This window comes from Chamaea fasciata, unplaced genomic scaffold, assembly GCF_029207755.1.
Source record: "Chamaea fasciata isolate MVZ Bird 193981 ecotype frontalis unplaced genomic scaffold, bChaFas1.0.hap1 SCAF_13, whole genome shotgun sequence".
Lineage (NCBI taxonomy): Eukaryota > Metazoa > Chordata > Aves > Passeriformes > Sylviidae > Chamaea > Chamaea fasciata.
The window spans coordinates 9,436,760-9,459,030 of record NW_027094098.1 but is presented as its reverse complement, the minus strand read 5'-3'; the positions used below and the strand labels follow the sequence as shown (position 1 = coordinate 9,459,030).

Sequence of the window (22,271 nt, the reverse complement as noted above, 5' to 3'; positions counted from 1 at the left end):
GTGGCTCTTGATTTATATGTTGACATATAATTAATTCCCCTGTGCCACAAGAAAATGTGTGTGAATTTCTTAGCAAAGTTTGTGGCAAGTTTTGTAATGGTATTCCAAGTTCTCCATGTTTTACCTACACGTTTCACATGCAGTAAAGCCTGTCACTTTGAAGTTGCACTTCATATTGTTCCCTTTCTATGTCTGAAGACCTAATTTTCCCACTTTGAGTGGACTGCTAAAATGGGCCTTATGTAATTTTCATGGACAATAGAAGATAGAAGTTGTTTTCCAGACAGAATTTTGAGAACTAAAACGGCGTGCTTGAAATAAATTCAAAGACATGCCAAAGATACTTGTCATAGCTGGTCTCAGTTACAAATTCCTGTTTTTCAGGACAGTGCTGTTAAGTATTTTACCTAATTCTGGTCTCAGTTACAAATTCCTGTTCTTCAGGACAGTGCTGTGAAGTATTTTACCTCATTCTGGTTGTAGAGGTGTGGACTGAGTGATCCAGCCCCAACTGCCTACTTGAAAAATCCATTGTTGTAAAGCTAAAGAAAATACATGAAAACTTAGAATTCTCTTACAGCTTGTAGGGATCCCTTACATAGGGAAACTAGATATGCATAAGAAAAACAAATCTAATACTGGAGGTCAGTTGCACCCTTTTCAGTGCTTCTGGGTTTGTATTTTAAAGACCAGACAAAATACAGATGAATTTTACTTATGTGCTTGAGTGTCTTGAAGAAAAACCCTACATTTGGAGTATTTTAAACCATGGGCAAATGTCTCTGTCAGTCAGAATCAGAGTGAAATGGAATGAAATACTGTACTGATGTTCATGGTCTGCTCAGAAAACAGAAAATCAGTGATTTAAAGCTACTCTGGCTCTAGTTATTTGATACAGTGGGTGCAGACCAACTCCCTCATTCCCTTCTGCTGGTTCCATGTCTGGCCTTTTGAAGGAGATGCAACTCCAGTTCACTTTGGGTGATCTAATCCACCCCCCAATCACACTCTGGCATTGTTCTGGTCAGATTCTAATTCCTACAAACATGCTCTTGTAACAGAGGTTATGGTCAGTTAAGATACTGTCTTGTGTGCTCCTTTGACAGTTCTGGCACTGAGAACAGGAGGGGAAAAAAGGAATGGGATTGAATGTGTTCTTTCTCTGATAGGTTTATGGAAACTTCAGATACAATAATAGACACTAATTAGAGCCAATATAGACGGACTGATTAAATAATCTGCAGGGTACTGGATGGATCAGCATGAAGTGGTGATTCTCAGTAGGTTGGGTGATGCAATGTCATTTCCGACTTGTGTTTGATGACAAGCAGACCTGTCTGAAAGCCAGACCCAGCTAAAAGGAAATCAGGTAGTTCCTGGTGCTCTGAGTGAGCGCAGCCATGATGTGCAGGGCTTCCCTCCTGGGAGAGAGCTGGGGGCAGCACAGATAACCTGCTTTGGTGTGGGGTGGGTGGATCTTTACATGATTCTGCTCATTTTCAATGTGTTTTCAATTAGGATAATGTTTTCTGAAAGAGAATTTTGTTCTTGAACTGGCATTTGAAATTGTGAAGACCATGAGCAAATGTATTAGCAGGAGCCTCATTCAACCCTGGAAAATACTTTTGTGTCCATACTCCACTGCAAGGTTTATCTTACATGTAGACATCACAGCAGACTTTTTGTCACAGGAAGTGATGCTTTTCAATTGTGTATTGCTTAATGTAGTTGAACACTGAGGATTGTGGCAGAACCCAGCTTATATTCTGATACAAGGCAGCTCTGTGTGCTGTGGTTGAGAAGTGTAAATCACAATGAAGAAAGGTTAATCGTGAAGTGAATATTTCAAAAGTACTGGTTCATTCTCCTTCTGATCACTGTTTATGGGCTGCATGTCAGATGCGCCCAGTTGTTTGAGTTAATTTAAGAGGAGAGAGTAGGTGTAACACTGAGGAAAGTTTCATGGATGCCTAATTAAAAGCCAGTATGTGTTCTGAGTATATGCACACAATTTTGTTTTCTAATCACATTTTTTATTCTTAAATATTATCTAAATTCTGTTAAAGATATTTCAGATTAATATATGTAGACTGTTTCTGTAATACTTTCATTCGTCTGTTTAGGTGGGTAATTTCTAAAAAATAATATAAACTGGAATACTAATAATAAAGTCTTTGTGACTTCATTTAAAATAGAAAATTAGATCTCTTGTGCATCTTCTGGTTCCAGTTTTGTTTTGAGGAGTGACAATGCTGGAACTAAGATTCCTTAGTTCTTGCCAATTTATTGACCCGATCCATGGTTGTAGAAGAGGAAAGATTTACTGCCAGTATTATCATATGTGAAAACACAGAAGTCTTTCAAAATGATTTGGGCTGGTACTTTCCATATGGCAGTTTCATTCTTGTAGTGCTTGTAATGTCTTTGAAACACTTGTGTTTGGAAAACCTTGGGTTTTTATGTTTTATTTTTCTTTTTGAAGTCATTAAACATTTTTTGTATCACCATTGTTGCAACCGTAAGAATGACTGAAACTGGAGAGGGGAGTGTAGTGGATGAACGAAGGAAGAGTTTGGGAAAGGTTTGATTCAAACCTCTCTACTTCTAGCCTTTAAAAAGACAATCTCAGAATTAAATAGCAAGCTGGAGGTAAATGCTGAATTGTTAGTCTCCAATTTATCTCTATGGTTAGTATTGTTGAGGAGCTTTAGCTAAAGGGTAATGAACGTATGTTTGAGTACAAAAATGCTTGAAACTGAAACTACCAAGTACTTACAACGGCCTTCTAAGTCTGTTTTGACATTAGTTAATATCTTGACAAACTACTTTGGTTCAGGCATTCTTAGTGAGGATTTTTCTCTTACATGGCCATACCTCTTGATCTCCTTTCTTATAATATTTTGTGGATTCTTCAAGAATTCACAGGCATTGATGTGGCATTTGATTTGAAGAATGTTGTAATAATAACATTGTAATCTGTAACAGGGTGTTTCTTTTGGTTTTGGTTAGCAGCCAGAGGCTCAGGGAACCCAAACAATATTTGTAGTGGTGAAGCTCTCGGGTATTGTTGTTTGTATAATTATGATTTCCAAAAGGAATACAAGATTTTTGCTGTTTTCCAGAAGACATGTAGCTGCTAGATTTTCTCTCTCTCTCTCTTTTTTTTTTTTTTTTTTTTTTTTAACAGCTGTCTGTATATTTCCTGTGGTCATGTTTTGCTGACTTATTTGGAGACCTCTTTATATTTCAGTTACTGAAGGTTTTAGTTCAGCCAATAGACTTTTCATCGGCTCTTCTATTTTGATCTAAGTTTCTGCGATTTGTTCCCCTCTGAGTCAGGTGATGCTGGGAATAGGTGTAGACGGATTATCTGTAGCCAAGTGAGATGTCCTCCACACAGGGCAGCAGGCTTTGTGGAAAAGGAGAACATGAAAAACATTGTTTTGTTTCCACTTATGCATTGCAGCCAAGATGCAGAAAAAACCTGATATTTTCAGTACTTTGAATTACTGAGTAAATAAGTCTGTGATTAAAATAATTAAGTTCCCTAGACTGTTCTGAATTGTCCAGCCTAAATGCTGTGCTCTGAAGCTGTGTGGCATCTGAGGATGAAGCCCAGCTCTGCCGAGTCCAGTCCTTTGGTTTGGAATTCTCTTCATCAGTGCTTGCATATTTTGGTTTTTTTTTTATTTTCAGGAGTTAGATGATAAATGGGTGGGCTGGGATTAGAAGATGGGCTACTAAGGGACATGTAGTGGTTGGACATTGATTTGAGAATAGTTTCAGCTGAGTAAGAAAGTTAAGGCTTGAATGCTGAGAGTTGCACAGCAGCATTTGGCATGAACCTTTTTGATAGCTGTAGAATTGATGCTAAGTAAGGGGAGACGGAAGAAGAAATTATGCTGAGAGCTGAGATCTGTCCTATCAACCTTGTTGTTACATCACAGTATTATCTATTGTATATAGATAAAAGCATACTAAAAACATTATCTCTGGAGTTAAGCATTTCCATGGAGAGTTCAGTTCTTGGATCTGAATGTTGAGGTTTCAGCCCTTCAAAAATGCTGTGTATAACTTTTCTGTACTGAGGTCTCTTGTTTGAGTACATAATATTTATTTAGGAGATTTTTTTTAATGCCAAAGATACGATTTCAGTATTTAAAGCTATCTGATGTAAGGACTTGAAGCAGAGTGGTTACCTACCCAAGCATCTAGCAGTAGTACAAATGCAACAGGTGGCACCATGAACACATTACCAGAAAAAACTTTGAGTTACATGCAGCTTGAGGGGATGGGGGTGCTTATTAAGGGTGATGGTTTGCTGAACTGAAAAAGAAAAAAGCCAAAAAATAATCCTTGTTAAGCTAAACCAGTTTAGTCTGATCAAGCTGAGTCTAGACTGATCTCTAAAATCCTTATTATTCTTCTTCTTTCCTTGAAATAAGTAATGCAATAGCAAGCTCATTAAGGCCAAAATTGGATAGCATCTGGGAAATTTTAGTATAAGTAGTGATTGGTGTTTCACTTTTCCTACAGTATTCCTGGGATATGGAGCCCCACATTATAGTGACAGCAATGCTAGCTGTATGTTTATGGACATTCAAACCCTCCTAAGAAAGCTTTGAGGATTTTCTTTGTTAGTATATGGAATGCTGTAGATGAGGGAAGGGCAGCTTTTGTTTTACTGATTATTTTGTCGTGATGGTTCATGAGAGTTCATTGTGCTTGGTGCTGTGCAAATCCAAGGTATTTTTCTCTGCATATTTTACAGTTTATTTAACCACGTCAAAGAAGTGTGTGAAAGGATTTTCATGGAAGGGGTGGGAAAGCAGGCACCTAGGTGTGTGAATGGGTATTGTAGTGCTATACTTTTGATGTGGTAGATGCTTAAGGGAGTGTATTTAGGCTATTCCACGGTGGGGGTATATCTGATTATTTGCAGATACTATTGTGGGTACTGCAGCACAGATGATGTAAATATCAACATAACTGAGGTCATGATAATCTTCAGTCTCATGAACAGAAGAAGAATAAGCTAGGGGACTCAAATAGGTGGAAATTTTAAGTGATGGAGTTCTCAGACTATTGGCGTTCTACTTTTTGAGTTGTGGACTCTTTTAGAAGATCAGTTGTCTTACAAGACGGCAGGGTTTCACGTGCGGTGAATGTATCACAATATAAGCGCATATCATGTGACATAAGCATATATGAGTGCTTATGATGCAGTCACATGCAATTAATTGTGTCATTCTTTTTGTCCCCCTTTCATCCATAGGTGACAAAGAAGGTCAAGTCCATGCAGATGTTCCATAATCCTGTGACTTACGCAATGCAGGGTGACAGAGTAGGTGTCTGTGTGACCCAGTTTGATCCCAAACTGCTGGAACGAGGCCTAATTTGCACCCCAGATTCACTTCACACCATCCATGCTGCCATAATTTCCTTGAAGAAAATTCAGTATTTTCGAGGAGCTCTTCAGACTAAGGCTAAGTTCCACATCACAGTTGGTCATGAAACAGTTATGGGAAGAGTGATGTTTTTCAGTCCAGCCCCTGCGAACTTCAATGAAGAAATTCAGGAAAATGTTTTTGATTTTGAAAAAGATTATCTTTATCAAGAGGAATATTTATCCAAGGACTCAGTTTCTTCAGAGGAGAACAAAGAAAATGACCAGACAGGAGAAGTCCAGCTCCCAAAACAACAGTGGGCTTTGCTGGAGTTTGAAAAACCAGTCACTTGTCCTAAACTGTGCCTTGTGATCGGCTCTAAGCTGGATACAGATATTCATGCCAATACCTGCAGGCTGGCATTCCACGGGGTACTGCTCCAAGGCATGGAAGACAAGAACTACACAGAGACTTTCCTTCCAAAGCTGAAAGTGTACAAACAGAAGCACAAAGAAGGACAAGTGGAAAGGGTAAGCTGTGTCTCTATGCTATATATGGGAACTGGAAATACTTTTCCTGTACATATGTTGGTGGGATGTAGAATTGTCACTGCTATATTCCAGGGCCATTACATGGGTTTGTCTAATGTGTGTATTACACCTGGTCTGCTTGCAAACAGATCATTGTTTAAAGTGACTGGTTTATTCAGTGCAGTCCAGTGTTAAGTAATTTGGTGCTGTTTTTTTCACTGATCCGCTTGGAGTCTGATCAGTGTGTTCGTCCCAGGGACTGGTTTTGTGCACCTTCCTAAGTGACAAAAAGTCCAGCTTTCCACTGATGTATTTTACAGTCTGCAGTACATTAAAAATGTAAAGACAATGGACAACAAAGTAGGATTTGGTTAAATAACACAAGTAATTATTTTTTTTGTATCTTTACATTTTAATAAATAAGAGCATTTATTTTAGTAGGCATAAAGAAATTTCTTACAGGATGCGTTACAAGTGATAGCATGTTGAAGTTGGAATCAGCTTCATGACATGGAAAGCTTAAGCCATGCCTAATGCGTGTTGTTGCTGTGTCACACAGGTAATCATCATCATCATCATCTGCTGTGGTGCTTGTATTTGACCCATCTCAGTGTAGCAGAAAACAGAGATGCTTTCTGGAGGAGTTAGCAGCTACAGTGAAGATTAAAGGGGATTTGTTTGTACTCTGCCATCAGAACTGGGAGAGATGCACTGTCTGCAGTGGTTGGTGTTACACTGCTGGCATCGGTTTGGCCTTGGTGGTGGTCACCTTTCAGTCAGCAGTGGAGATTCACTTGTTTATACGTTGCATAGTGGAATTTTTCGTGATGAATGGTTTAGGTGGAGATGTACCATGTATAAATAACTTAATTGTTTACCGCTTAGTGAAGACAGTTGATGCAAACTTCAGCATTTGTTTGCCTGATGTATTAGTATGACAGGTCATCTATTAAATACTGGGTAAAGAACTCCTTTAATTTTGATTTTCCTAACTCACAACTTCATTGTTTGAACAAAATGTTCAGCGTTCTTTTTTTCAAAATTCCATAAAGCTGAGGATTGCATAATATCTCTCCTCAGTTTGCTATAGGAGACTAAACACTTGGCATATGATACCATGTTTGCTATGTATAATGCAGACTCCTTGAATATTGTTGGTTTGCTTTACTAATTTAATAGTAGGAAGATCCCTGCTAGGGCATGATTAGTGAGGTTCTTCAAAATGCCTTGCTAAATTAATTGATCAATTCATATTCAGCTAATGCATATTTCTTCCTTTTTTTCCTGAGGTTTTTGTTGAATTTTTAGCTCTTGAAAAAAAAAGAAAATATGAGTTTCTCCTTTGAATTTTCACTACTGATTTTGAAGGCTTTTTATTTCAAAGGAATGACAGACCTATGGCATTGTGTTGGTGTTTTGAATGCCAGTTTTGTCATTAGAAAGAGAGGTAGTTAGGAGGGTAATGTCTGTAGCTTTCTGAATTTTTATCTTTGTTTATATGAGTTACCAGAAACACCCAAAATCTGCAGTCACTCTTCACAATTTTGGTAGCAGGTATATTGGCAACAGAAGTTTGTGTGAGCCGTGGAGACAGATGCTTTTCTCTAACTGAGGTGAACTGGTCTCACATTCTTTATTTTTGTTCCCAATACATGGCACTAACCTATGGCACTTAAAAACTTGCAGAGTACCAACTGTGTGAGTTGTCTGGTGGGGTTAACAGTTTGCTGTTAGCCCTGGTCATACAATCTTATCTGGCTTTATTTCGTGGTTTTTTCAAACTGTTTGCCAGTTTTTATATTCTGCTCTTGATTTTACTGTGTAAATAATGGAATAACATTAATCAATTACACATACTTTATTTTCTGGCACAAACAATAACCAATGAACATTTGATGAACAGAATAATTTATTAGGCTATGTTAGTGAACTGTTTTATGTTCCTGTGCCCTTTAAAATTATTTTTATCTTGCCTTTGTACCACAGTGTGCCCTACATATGTGCCTTGATCACTGTGTGTATGGATACTAATTGGTCCTGTAAAGGGACAGTTGCCATTGAGTAGTTTCTGCAGCTTTGTTTGTACCCAGATTCTGCTTCCTGTGGTACTGCAGATACTTGGAGCTGGCATTTTCCCTCATGCATTCTGAAGGGATGATGGAGCAAATATTGTAGGAAAGGCTCATGGTGTAAAGTCCCAGGAGCACTCAGGGACTTGGAAGAGTTGGTTGGTAGAGGATTGTGCCAGGTATAAGGGGGCTGCTGGGGAAATACTTACAGCTGAGGTAGCTGCTGGTTAAGTCTGTGCTTTGCAGAGCACAGCAGCAGGAACAATTGGGTGGTACAGAGACTTATTTTAGCACACAAAGTCACCAGCTAATAGAAAATTTGAATCAGCTAGTCCCACCCTGCTGCTGATGGATGGCTGGAGATTAGGATCACTGAATTTAGGGTGTCTATTCTTGGCACTGATACAGGAAAATTTCTCTCTCTGTTGAGCAAGGAAGCTCCCCCCACCTCACCTTCCCTGGGGAGGCATAAAATAATAATAATTAAAAAATACATGTTACCTTCACAAGAAGTGAACTTCTCCTTCAGAGAATTCTGCTGGGGAAAATTTAGCTTCACAGCTTCCTGAAAGGCTGGGAGAGAGGGAGGCAGGAGCCTGTGACGTCCGCCTTCCCGGGTTGGCAGTAGGAACATGCTTCCATGACTGGCATGCAGTGGAATTCAATAGTGCCGTTTGTAAAACATTGCTGCTAATCTGATGTGGGGTCTCCTAAGCCCCCCTGCTTGCTGCTGGAATTAAAATAAATTCCCTGCAGTTTAACTACCAGTTTACCCAAGAGAAATCAGGCATTTATGGTTTGGCTTTTTGTTCCTATTCTGATTACTTTCCAAGCACTGATGGAATAGTAAGAACTGTAAATTCATTAAGTTTCAGCATCACAGTAATTTTTCTTGTGTGCCCCTTGTGCATGGCACCCTTCTGGACTGTAAGGTTAAATTTTTTTTTTTTAATAAAACAAGAATATTTATTCTCCAACATTTTTTGTCTCTCTGCAAGAAAGTGACATTTTTCCTGTTTCACGTAGAAATCAAATCCATGGAAAATATGGCATTTACCACACAATATTTGTAAAAAATCATACTTAAGCTAGAAAACCGTCTTCAAGTAGTCCATTTTACTGAAATGTTATGCCTAAGCTTCCTGTTTTTTCTCATCTGCTGAAGTGATGGAAAATGTTCTACAAAAATTCAAGTACCCTGTCATTGCATTTTTTACTGCCCACTTTTCCCTTTTGGTATCTTTCTTCTCTAATGCCAAGATTGAATGGAGCAGTGGGAGAGAAAGAATCAAATTTGACTACTGTTGCTCATCAGAATCTTTGCATTTACCTGTCTGCACTTCATCCTTGTTAATTCATCTACTGATTCTTTTGGAGGGAAGGAGAGTAGAGGGGAATACGTGTTTCTGTGATCTCTGACACGTTAGTGTAAGAGAAGTCAGTGTTGTCTGAGGTGCAGCTTAGTCCATGAAATTGAGGTGCTGGGATTGCATCTTGATTATTAAAAAGTTGCATGATTCTACTGCAGTGATGGTTTTTACCTGGTATTCAACCATTTGCTATTTTTGAGCTGTTACGAAAATGTGTGAATGCTCTGTTTTGTTTTAGACCATGGGAGTTTTTTATGCTGAAGTATGGTAAGTTTTAAGGAAAATCAAAATATGCTATTTCATCAGAACTAAGAGGACAATGGCAGAGGGTTTGTATTTGCTTAACTTGGTGGTTTCAAAAACAGTGTGAAATACTAGTCCAGCTTTCTCTTGCAGAGAGGACTTGAGAGAGGGGAGAACTTCAGCGGGAGGAAATTTTTGTCAAGAGCATCTTTCTGGTGTGGTTATGTGGAGGCAGAGACTGTCGCCCTCTGGACGTTTCATTTTTGCAAACCCTTGGCTGCCTGACAAATGTGCTTTCAATAGGAAAAAGCTAGGCTGGCAACAAGTGGCTTGTACTGATAAAAAGGTAAAAGAGAGTGCTATTGTGAACACCACTGCAGTTCTAAGGAACGTGATGTGGGAATCTTGGTGAGAAAAGGGCAAATGTGTGTGAAGGAAGTTTTGACCCTCTGATTTGACATTCAGTGCTGGCAGTGGATGTGGGCTTGCTGAACTGCAGCAGGTCAGTAGCTCCTGGAGCTGGAGACAGATTATAAAGATAAGCAGCAACTGTTGTCCTTGGTCTTGTGCTTCTGGAGGCTGGCTGCTCGGCGTTCAGCTCTTCAGAGTTCTGTGGGCAAAGAGACTTGTGTTAATCCTAACATCATCATCTCTGAAATGCCTTATTTGAACCTCTTTGCAGCCTTGCAGGTTAATTCCTGTCTGACTCATGAAGCAGTTACTCAGTTCCTGGAATAAATCCTTTATATTTGTAACATTATTTGCTCTTTGGCTTCCATGAACATACAGGTTTGAGTGCAGAGTTTCAACTGAAAGGTGAACCACAGGAGTGCATCATGCTTTCCTGCATGACTCAGATATTCTGCCTGTTTTGAAAATGTTTGCACGAGCCGGATTTATCTTAGGATGGTTGCTGCAGGGTCCTGTTGTCAAGGGTACTCGTAAATCCATAGCTCTGTGGCAGAAACAAAAGGAGAAGGAAAACTCTGCCTTGCACAGTGTGAGCTGCACCTTCTGCACTTTCAGGCTTTTGCAGTGAAAAATATACACGTGTTGGCTAGAACAGTTTCCCATTTAAGCAGAATGCTTTCCTATCATAATGGGCTTGTCCTTTATGATACTTTATCTGTGTTTCTCTGTCAGTTCAATGAATTAATTCTCTCTATTTCAAATTTTTTAATGTATCTTTCACATTATTTGCCTTGTTCTTTAGGCTTTACTTGATGGTAATCACGGTGCAATGACGTCCTGGTTTTGTTCATAGCCACTTTGTTCACAGGTGTTGTGGGTTGCTGGATAGTGAGTTTTCTTGTACTCATTCTCCTGGAGGCTGAGGCCACCATGTAGCCCAGCATGCTTCGTTTTTAGGGTTGCATATTGCTTATTAACAACCTGTTACTAGTTGTTTGATTATTGGTGTGATCTAAGTGTCCCCAAGAAGAAACACGTCGTTGCAAGAGCACGAGTGAAAGCAGGGTAAGTTACCAGGATCTTTATCAGTGCATCTCTTCTGAGACTTGAATGGAAGAGAGAAAGCTTATCTTTCAGCATCTTTTAAAAGTGTTGGGCTCTTTCCTCTTCTTCCAGCAGGATAGGAAGAGCTTTGTCAGAGCAAGTACATTACTTGAGTGGTCAAAGGAAGGTCCTTGTCACCATCGCTTCACAGATCTCTCTGGCCTTTCAGAAGAAGGGTAGGGTATTGTGGAGATGAGTGAGTGCCAGTAAGCAACTACAGGAACTGTGAGAAAATGATATTAAATTTGTTGATGACCAGCAATGATCCAGACTGTCCCTTAAGGAACTAGACATTTTCAAAAGCAGCAGTTTTGAAAATGGTGGGGTTTTAAAAACTATGAGCACTATTTGAGTGGAAACAGCACATTTAGTTACTGAGCACATGCCAAGTTTGTAGTAGCTCAGCCACACACTTCAGCAGGCTGCTAAAGCAGTGTGCAAAGGAGGAAAAAGGGATTTGCTCATGAGTGAATAGGAACATCTGATGTGATTCATTTAAGGGATGAGACCAGTTCTGTGATGGTTACCCTGTTGTTTGGGGAGGCAGTAGGTTAGGAGTACCAGAGTATTCCTGTCTGGAAAGATTCCTGGCTAGTGGATCATTTATAAACAACACTGCTACTTTTTTCACTTAATCCTTTCCAGATATCTGTAATACCAGAATTTGTTTCAGAGTTGTGCCTGTAGACTGTTTTCAAAGTATGTGTGACAGAAATACTGTTCCTTAAATTTTCTCTTGCATGGTTGCATGGTGCTGCTATGAATGAAGATAATTAAATTTTACCACCTTGGATAGTTAGACTCTTCCGTCTAACTTACTTCTAGGTACAGGATGTTTCGCTGTCTTACTAGAGCTAATGTTGCATCTGCTGTTTTCTTACAGTGCCAGTGCAGTGCCAGGGGCATAGCAAGTGAAACCCTGCATCAGCCAGGTGCTTTCTGGGTGACTGAGATGGGGTGTGCAGACTGATGGGGCATAATGTGAATAACAAGGCCCAACTGCAAAATCTGATTGAGTGCTGCCTGCATGCACAAGCAGTGACCTGGGCTGTCTGCAGAACCCTGTGTGACTCTAGCTGGGAGAAGTGGTGGATGTCACTCCCATCATCTACTGTAAACATGCAGACGCCACAATTACTGTTTTTCCTGCTTTGAAGTCTGAACATGAGTTTGTTTGGTTCTGCTTGGCTGCTGATGGTATGCTAAATACAGTAATAATACAGAGATGAAGGCAATCAGGTGAACAAAAGTGCACAGCACATTCACTAGTTAAAATGCACTGTTAAATAGGAATATAAAAGATGCATTTATTTATTGGCTCGTTTAGTTTTTGAGTAAAAGAGTTTGAGAAGCTTTGTGGGGGAAGGGAGTAGGGAGGGCTTACTGCCCATTAAACATAAATACCATTTCTGCTAAACAGTGCTGAGAAAAGGATGGTGATATTTCCCAACATTTCCTAACTCAGCATATGGATTAACACAGTACAATAAATTTGTCATAAAAGTGTTCCAGGTAAGTTGCAGAATCTGCCTTCTTACCCACAGGGAAAAAAAAAAAAAGTTTTTGTTCACTTACCAGCAAAAGAATGGCTTACTCCACATGAATGGTTAGTAGAATTTTGCAAGGTTTGAGTAACACCTATGGTTATTATTTATATTATTAAATTTAAAACGCAGACATGCTTTTGAGTCTTGCAAGTGTGTGGACAGCTGGTCTTGATTTTTCTGAGGTTGTGTAACAGTCACCTGTGGGGGAATCAGTTTGTCAGCAAGGCAACCAATACACCATTTTATTTATTGGATACAAAAATAAATTAAGAATGTTGCTTAGGTTGCAAGATCAAGAACTTGAAAGCTAGGAAATACCAGATTTACAGTTACTTATGCAACATTAATTCTGTTCCCCTGTGCACTTAATAAGGCAAGGTTCCTCTGAAATTTTTTTGGATGTGGTCATGTTAAGACTATATCATGGGGCATATCAAAGAGGAACAGGGAGAAGGTTGTATGGACATCTGGCATTTCTTAACTTCTTAAGTGCCCAATTCTGCAACTTACATTTATATAAAACTGAAGTTATTTAATTTCCTAGGTATTTTTAAAGTTGAAAGATAAAGTCAAACTAAACCTCCATATTGCTGAAGCATAGCTATCCCTTTACCGTACACCTTCACTGGAGCTGCAGTTACAAACATCCAACAGTGTAGCACAGGCTTCTGTTTCTTAATAGCACAACCTTTGTTAGCCAAATGGCAGAAGGAAGCTGTTACCCAGTAGAGGAGGTGGCTTTGGGCAGCAGATCCACACACTGGAGGTAGAGATCCTCAGGGGAGGGGACAGACTCGGGGTGCTTGTATCTCTGTGCTTTGTCTTAAGAGGAGAATGCAAGTCTGTCAGTCAGCTCTCTCTTCTTCTTCAGCATCATTTGCTTCAGGCAGCCCTTTCCAGGCTTGTCCTGTCCTTGTTGCCTCCTTCCAGTGAGGATTTTTTAAGCCTCTGCTCTTTGTTTCCCCCTGCCCTCCTCAAGCTATTTGTGGGCAGTTTCCTTTAGAAAGAAATTTAACTTACTGTCACTATAGCTGACCTCCTGCTATGTGCCAGGTCTGTGTAATGCTCCAAATGAAACTTACCATGTCCCACTGATGTCTCCTTTTGGATGTTTAGGATTTGAGAACCTGAGATCACCACAGTTAAAATACTTGAAAATAGTTAAGATATTGCCTGTGGGTTTTTAAGTCATGGAGGTGCCAGCAGCGTCCTTCCTGGCTGCTCAGAACCTTCTCCAGGAAGAGGAGCCCTCTTCAGCTTAGCAGTCCTCTCTGTGTCATATCTACAAAGCCAGGTCAAGACCTGCACATACCATCTTGTCTACAGCAGCCTTGTCTTTTTTGTTTGTTTGTTTGTTTGTTTGTTTGTTTGTTTGTTTGTTTTTCTTGGATAGTAAGGATCACAGGGTTTTTAACCTGTGTAGCAAGCCAGGGCTGGCTGGTCTGGGGATGGATGATGTAGGATGTAGTAACAGTCTTGAGCCTCCTCTTTCCCATATCTGTTGATGTTGCTTTTCCCACATAATGGGAATGTAGCATAGATCAGTAGAAAATGGAAATCATGACATAAACCAGTTTCTTCTGATGTGGTAAAGCTAATGTTTTCATTCAGACCATGTCAGGAATTCAGTGCCTGTGTTTGTTTTGGGATTCAACCCTTCTAGGCTTTAAACAGAGATGAAGGAAACTTGCATTATAAAGATGCACACGAATGAATTGTGCCCTGTTGGAACCCTGTATGTTCCTGGAGAATGCTGTGGGGAGGCGTAGAGCTTGTAGAACCTGAAGCAGTCTGGTTGTGCACCTCTCACTCATTGTCCTGACTTAGTAGTCAGCACTCCTGCTTTTTTTTTGCTGCCATGCAAGGTTTTACCAGGCTCTAGTGGTGGCACAATGCTCAGCAAAGAGAAGGACATTTTATGGCTGCTTGTTAAATATTCCCAAACTCAATTGTCCCTTTACTCAGAAAGGCAGAGAAAGGAAAATGTTTTTTGGATATAAGAAACATAGGCTGGTGAGAGATGGGATGAACATCTGAAAACCAAGTTAATGATATGTGGAGATGTTAATGTGATGGCTTCCATTAAAACAGTGGTAATGAGACGTGAAGCTTAAGGCTTCTAGTGCTGGAGGTAGTTGCAGAAAGAAAAGTCTTTATGCTGCTGTAAGTAAGCTCTTGAGGAAAAGTTGTGACTGACCAAATCATTCTTTCTTTGTACCAAGTTGTTCAGCTAGTTCTCAGTAACCAGCTAGAAGCCAGAAGTCTTTGTAGAGTCAAAAAAGCTGTAAACCTGATCATTGGTGCAATTGTCTCAGTTCCTTTTTCCTTCACCCTTTTTGTGGCCTCATGTACCATCATTTTCTCAATGCATGAAACTTGGTTTTAAAAAAAGAACAGGAATTTGCAGCCTCAAAAATATTCCCATTTCTGACACAGAAATGGAAAGTGCTGGAAACTGTTTTCTAGAAATAAATGGGCTGTCACTGATCATGATGAAGATGTCTCAAGTGTACTTTTTCTGAAGTACAAAAAAGTAATAAAAATGCTTTGTATTTTCAGTGTTAGTCACAGGTTCTTTTTGTTCTTTTTCCTCTCCTGTTGTTTTTTTTTGCTTTAGTTTCAATGAACTTTTTATCAGTTTACTGAGAGTAATACTTAGGCCATTAAAAATGTTCTTTTTAAACTCATGTAATTTTTCATTAAATCAGGAAAGGTTATTCCTTCTCTTTCTCTGTATCTTTTCCAGTATTTACTATTCAATGCTTTTACTTTCTCTGCCTTAAACCTTTCCTTGTTTCCTCTCATACTGGTACCACTTTGTTTCCTCTTGTGTGTTTCTGTTCTGATCTACTTTTGGTTTTCTACAGATACCTTAAAAGATGTATTTGCTCTCAAAATGTGTGTGATGGATTGTTTGAGAGGGTGTTCAGATGACAGTAATTTCTAAATTATCCTAAAAAGGAGGGTTGTTTAACAGGCTGGAAAGTGTACCCTAACTTGCTCCCCTGCTCAAAGGGGCATCCTGGAGTTGTTTTTCTTTGGAATTAATAGTATGGTTTGCACTGAAGTCCAACACATAATGTGAACTGTGGTTTTGCAAACAGTCTAAGGCAGGGTAAGTACTGAAGAGATGAGGAGTGTGAGTTGGTTATTTTTTAATGCAAACTTCTTGGTTTTAGCACAAGGGTTATGTGCCAGAGATGCACATACTTCACCTACGGTTATAAAGCACTGTTTACTTTTTTTGTGCAAACACAAAAGCCAAGTGGGAAGGGATATTTCATAAACTCAGTGCTATTGTGTCCTCCGGTCTAAGCCATAAAACAAGAGTAACAGAGACTTTCCCTTTGAACTTGAAATCCTTTTCTAAGCTGCTGATCTAACCTAAGTGAGAGGGGGAGACTATACCAGCCAGAAAATTTCTCTTCTGGATATTTTTCCCATCCTGCCCCTTTTCTTTTTTAAATGTCTTTAAGTGAGTTTGATGCTGCACCTCTGCCCATAAATTTAAAAAAATATTATCGTAATGTAGGTCAGTGAACTGAAACGCCACTGTACACCATGGGGGATTAAAGTCAGAGAGGCAGCCCTCTCCCACTCCTAGTAGGTCATATGAAAATATAAACAAGAAATGCAAGGAGCCTTCAGCTTTTTCTTGCCCTAATCCTTTGTTTATGCAGCACTTAAACTGACTTTTGGGGTCGTCTCTGTCTGGCATTAAAGCCCTAAAGCTTTTTGAAGTTTCCCTGAAGTTAATAAAATTAGTCTGCCCTCACTGCTAGGCCCCTTGCTGCTGCTTCAGAGCCAACTCCATATGCGTTACTATCTTTGTGGCGTTTGGCTTTGTAAGTTCATAATATTTTATACCAAAAAAAGAGTCTTTGAGAGAATAGCAGAAAGAGCTCTTCCGAAAGCCTGTTCAGCTAATAGGCAAAGTGATTGCCATTGTAGATGTTCCGAGAACTCAAAGTGGATTAACTTAAAATTCCATGATTGGAGGTAGATTGCTGGTAAAGTAATTAGAAGTGTTGAGTTTCAGTTAGAGAGAACTACATGCATTTCTCTGCTGTTTTACAAAGCAAACCTAAACCAAAAATATAATTTTTCCTTTTATTTTTTTAATAAAATCTTAAAGTTGAGAAAATGAACTTTCCTTCATAGCAATTCTCTGCTACACTCATTTATTTTAATGCGAAGACTGATCCAGTTATCTTAGTTCCTGTTAGGACAGGCGTTTTCTAGTTATTTTGTCATTGTCAGGGATAAATTGATGATAGGCTCACTGGATGGCACAGGATGGGGTGTGTAGTATTCAGTGAGCGAGACAGAGACTTCAGGTCACAGAGGTTTTATTCCAAACAGGCAGTCAGGCAAGTCACTGATCACTTATTATCTCAGCACCACCAAAGTGGTTTTGTTTCTAATGGCCTGTAGAGATGCCCAAGGAATCGTGGTGATACCTACAGAACATATGGATTGGTTAAAGGAGGGATTTTTTTTTTTTTTTTTTAACCAAGTTGGGTTAAGAACTGGCTGCAGGGCTGGCCTAGAGATTTGTGGTGAACAGTGCTGCATCCAGCTGGTGGCCAGTCACTGGTGGTGTCCCTCAGGGGTCTGTGCTGGGGCCAGTTCTGTTTAATATCTTTATTGATGACATGGATAAGGATATTGAGTCTATCATTAGTAAATTTGCAGATGACACTAACCTGCGAAGGTAGCAGGGCCCTGCAGAGAGACCTGGAACAGTTGGATGGATGGACAGAGTCCAGTAAGATGAAGTTTATTCAGTCCAAGTGCCACGTCCTGCATTTTGGCCACAATAACCCCCTGCAGTGCTCTAGGCTGGGGACAGTATGGCTGGACAGTGCCCAGGCAGAAAAGGACATAGGGGTGCTGATGGCAGCAGCTGAACATGAGCCAGCAGTGTGCCCTGGTGGCCAAGAAGGCCAACAGCATCCTGGCCTAAAGATGCCAAAGGATCAGGAATAGTGTGACCAGCAGGAGCAGGGAGGTCATTCTTGCCCTGTAGTTGGCACTACTGAGGCTGCACCTCGAGTGCTGTGTCCAGTTCTGGGGGCCTTAGTTTAGGAAGGACGTTGAGACGCTTGAGCGCATCCAGAGGAGGCAACAAGGCTGGTGAGGGGCTTGGAACACAAACCCTATGAGGAACAACTGAGGGAGCCGAGGTTGTTCACCTGGAGAAAAGGAGACTCGGGGGTGACCTTATCACTCTCTACAACTTCCCAAAGGGTGGATGTAGTTGGGTGGGGATTGGTCTTTTTCTCCAGGCAGCAACTGACCAGACGAGAGGACACAGTCTTAAGCTGTGCCAAGGGAAATTTCAATTGGATGTTAGGAAAAAGTTTTTTATGGAAAGGGTGATAAAGTACTGGAATCGTCTTCCCCAGGGAGGTGTTGGAGTCACCATCTCTGGATGTGTTTAAAAAAGACCAGATGTAGCACTCGGTGCCATGGTTTAGTTGAGGTGGTGTTAGGGCATGGGTTGGACTTGATCTTAGAGGTCTCTTCCAACCTAGTGATTCTGTGACCATTAGAGTGAAAAGAACAGTGCAGCTGGAGTCCTTGCTTACTCTCCTACCCTTGAATGTACAGGAGCATGACCCTAAAAAGCACCTTTCTTTATAAAAGACAAGGGTTTTTTTAAATTCCAAGGTTTTAAGTGAGTGTGGCGTAACTAAGTGCTAATATATTTTGTTTCTGTTCTAATACTTAATTATAGGTTATCATTGCTGGTTTACTCTAAGGTACTTGATGCCTGTAACACTTGTTCACAGAAATCACTGGAGTTTCTTCTGACAGCCTTGCTGAGGAGACTCTAAACTGAACCATGCTAGCCTAGTGTGATTGCTCATCCTGTAATTCCATTTTTAATTAAGTTAAAGATAACTTTGAAGTGCTCTTGAAAAAATAAAAGATGTTTCCAAAGATGCTGGCCTTTAAAGTTGGCTTCCTGTGCCATTTGAGGTATAATTGCAAAAATAATAGATACATTAGAGATCCTCCCTGGAGCATATTGTACCGTCTGTATTTCAAACACAGGGGGAAGAAACACCGGCCAGCAGTGGACAAGAGAGATGAACACTTTTGAAATTCTTGTTTCAGGAATAAAAGATTTATAGGATGAAGTAACATTTTGATTTCTCCAGCTACTGCAACTGGAAAAAAACCAGGTTTTGAGAATGTGCTTTTTCAGGTTGGAATTAACAGATTCTTTTTTTTCTAGTCTTCTGTTTCAAACCCAAAGAAAGGCAAATGTTCCTAAAAGCTTATCTCCCCACTCTACCTCCACCCATTATCAAGGGCTCTAGGAAAAGACATTATTCAGTTTTATATTTAAGCCAGAATGTTGCCAAGCCGTGATCCTGCCATCAGTGGTTCACAAGCTATTTTGAAGCAGTGGGAGAGGACAGACACAACAAAAAGCATGTGTCCTTTTGTGTTGTGGTGTCCACCCGGGCTCCCTGACACCGCAGGCATGTGGGGGACGCTCCTCCGGATCTTCAGAACCAGAGGGGCGGTTGGGGGAACCTTCCCTTGTCATGGGAGAGGCCTGCGACAAGGGCAGAGGAAGGAGTCTGACTCAGTTGGAGGGCAAAGCCCAAGACTTTAATTCAGTCCCACATGGGGCTGTTAATCTCAGGGGAGAGCGGCTCCAGCTGAGCAGTGTGACAAAGGAGACAGCAATTTATAAACAGGGAAGGTACAGAAGGTGGGGTCAAACCATCAACCGATAGGGAACAAAGTAGGAGTGGATTAGGGTTAGCGGGACTGCCAGGGGATCCAATAAGAACAACAAAGGAGGAACTTCCTCTGTTCCTATCCTATCGCTTGACGCCCTTCCACGAACTTTCTAGAAGCAAGGGGGAGCAATCGAATGACAGACAGGACTCAGGGGAGGAGGCTGGGAAGGATACAAGAGGATTGGTAGCAAAGAGGGGCAGGGACATAACTGGGGACATAACATTCTTTGAGAAACAAAGGGGAGAAAGGAGCAAACCATTATTACAAACCAGAACACAATACAACACTTTTGGGGAAAGATGAGGAGTTCAGGCATTGAATGTTGTTGAGGCATCTGAATGTTTCTGCCTACAGCCTTGGCTGCACCCAGCCCAGAGCTGTCATTTCCATGTGACAGAAGCAAGAAGGGCTATAGGTGTTTCTCATCCTGCATCTGGATGGAGGATAGGGAGGGGTCCTATCCGTGCCCTCTAATACTGCACAACCCTTTCAAGGCTGTTTATAGCTGAGCAAGTAAGCTCTGTTTAAAATAAAAGAAAAATGAAATTTCTGATGCTAGATTTACTACCATACTGAGATTGGCATTAAAATGAGGCAAATATATGTAACAAAATAATAACAATCCTAGGGATTTGAGTCTGTATATGCATTATAGTTTATGGAGGGGGCTTCAGGGAAGGACAGTTGCTTAATAAATTGGCAATATTTTGAGTTCATTTAAACTGAGTAAAGGGGAGTGTTCAGAATTGATTGCAGCTCTTTATTGTTCTAGGTCACTTTGATCTTTGCAATCCTTAGCTGTACCTAAAAGTGGCTCCTGAGATGTGATGAAGAGCTTCAACTTTTACCACAAAATGATCTTGGAAAGATTTAAGTAATATCCTCATATTTATTCTGATAAATAAATGTTCCTTCCACAGCTACAAGGTAGAGTAACTGCAGGCGTTGGGTGTACAAGGATATTCACACCTACAGGATTAGGCTCACTTGACTGCACCTTATACTTTGTAATGCCTAAGGGAGGGTTGTTTATCTTGCCTTACCCACCAACCTCACCGTCTCTTGTTCCTGATAGCTTAATTAAGAATTCAACTTGGAATGGTTCTTCCCACTGGGCTGCAAACCTTAAAATTAAAATTGCATACAGTGGTCATAAGGCTCTTGGTTTAACAAATCAATATGTATGTAAAGGTGAGTATTTAAAAGGCTCTATTTAGAAACTCTGTCATTTCTTTGGAAGTGTAGCTGTTAGAGTGCAGGTTTGGAGCTAAAAGAAATAATGTTTATGTAGGTGATAATGTACTTAGCTATAGAATAAATAATGGAATAAACTTTATGTCAGCAATGGTGCTTCAGTGACGTTCATGGAAAGGTTTCAAAGCAGAAAAAGTATTTTAATTAGGTGATCTTTACATCGTGTTCTGTAGGTTTTATTCTTCCTGTATTTTGATAAGGGAGGTAGAAGCAGAAATGTGTTAGTTCATAAAGTCTTCTACGGTCTTAGACACCAATTGCCTTAAACTCACCCAGAGTTTTGCTCATTTGAGGGTAAGTTGTTTGTCAAAGGTGGAGTGGTAGAGGTTGCCAAACTTAGCATGTAACATAGATAATTTCTTGTCATTTTAGCTTGTAGAGTTATGAATTCCTTTTTTTTTTTCTGCAGGTGATGGATGATTACAGTGTGATTGGTCGGTCGTTGTTTAAAAAGGAAACAAACATCCAGATTTTTGTGGGTCTCAAAGTGAAACTGTCTACAGGAGAAGATGGAATAATAGATGGTGGTTTTGGACAAAGTGGTAAATTTAAAATCCGAATTCCAGGTAGGTTCTTAGCAGTTAGCAAATACTAATCTGTGTCAATTGTAGAGGATCTTCCCATATTGCAAGGTGAAGTGATACCAGTAATCTCCTGAAGTTTTGAAATCAGCTCATACCCAGTTGGAGCAGTGATCTTGTGGGGATTGTACCTCTTCTAATTACATGATGGTGACTGTGACATACGGTGTGAGACCAAATGGCCTGAAGCCACATCCCCTGTGTCAACAAACTCAGGTCTCAAAATTACTTCTTTCTAAGTGGCAGTAACACAGAAATCATGCTGTGTCCAGAGAGGTTTGTGATAATCTCTCCTCTCTTAATGTATGTATGATTTGCACCAGAGCCCTTCTGAACAAATAAAAGAAAGCAAACCTGCAATCATTTTTACCTGTAGCTACTTATTAAATATAGTATATTGGATGCAAGTTCCTTAAATTGGCTCGGTTCTGCATGTTATTACCTAACTTGCCTTCAAGCAAAAACTGCTTGATAAATGGGGTTTTGGACGTCTTGAGAGTTTTTTTATTGCTTGTGTCTCCTGGTTTTATAAGATTATATATGACTGTATTTTTCATCCATGATGAATTACACAAGGATTTATGCCTCCTTAGGTTAGAGCATGGGAAATGAGGGGTGCTAGAGTTTATAAGTGTCATTTACTGGGGGTTTTTTCCCTCCTTTTTTAAGGCAGGAGATTAGTTCTGAGAGCCTTTTCAAAAGGCAGTAATAGGTGTTGCATTTAACTCAGATTGCAGGATAAGATTTTAAGGATACCAGGCAGTACTTTCTATTTCTGTTTTGTCTTCGGCCCATTTGTCACTAGCTAATCCCCCGCCCTCTTAGGCAGATGAGCAAGATTACTTCTATTGAACAAGTGAGAAAAGAAATTATAATATTCTATAGCAGCAAACATAGCAATTGGTCTTCAGAGAAAGGTGAAGTTTCCTGATTCCTTGCAGAAGATGGACCATGTTTCCATTTAATTTAGAGTATGATGCAACTGCTCTAATTTTGACCCTCTGCGAGTTTCT

At 40.1% G+C, this 22,271-nt stretch overlaps 1 protein-coding gene across 3 annotated transcripts in view; it reads left to right on the top strand.

Moving 5' to 3' along the window:
* EEFSEC (eukaryotic elongation factor, selenocysteine-tRNA specific) overlaps window positions 1–22,271 on the top strand; it is a 129,411-nt gene that overhangs the window by 65,157 nt on the left and 41,983 nt on the right. For 2 of the 3 annotated variants that reach the window (XM_066195234.1, XM_066195233.1), the window contains exons 5-6: window positions 5,276–5,917; window positions 21,087–21,243. In XM_066195234.1, the coding sequence (XP_066051331.1) occupies window positions 5,276–5,917; window positions 21,087–21,243 (799 nt within the window). Of the gene's footprint in view, window positions 1–5,275; window positions 5,918–6,476; window positions 9,024–21,086; window positions 21,244–22,271 lie in introns of those variants that run through there. The other variant, XM_066195235.1, reaches the window with a different exon arrangement.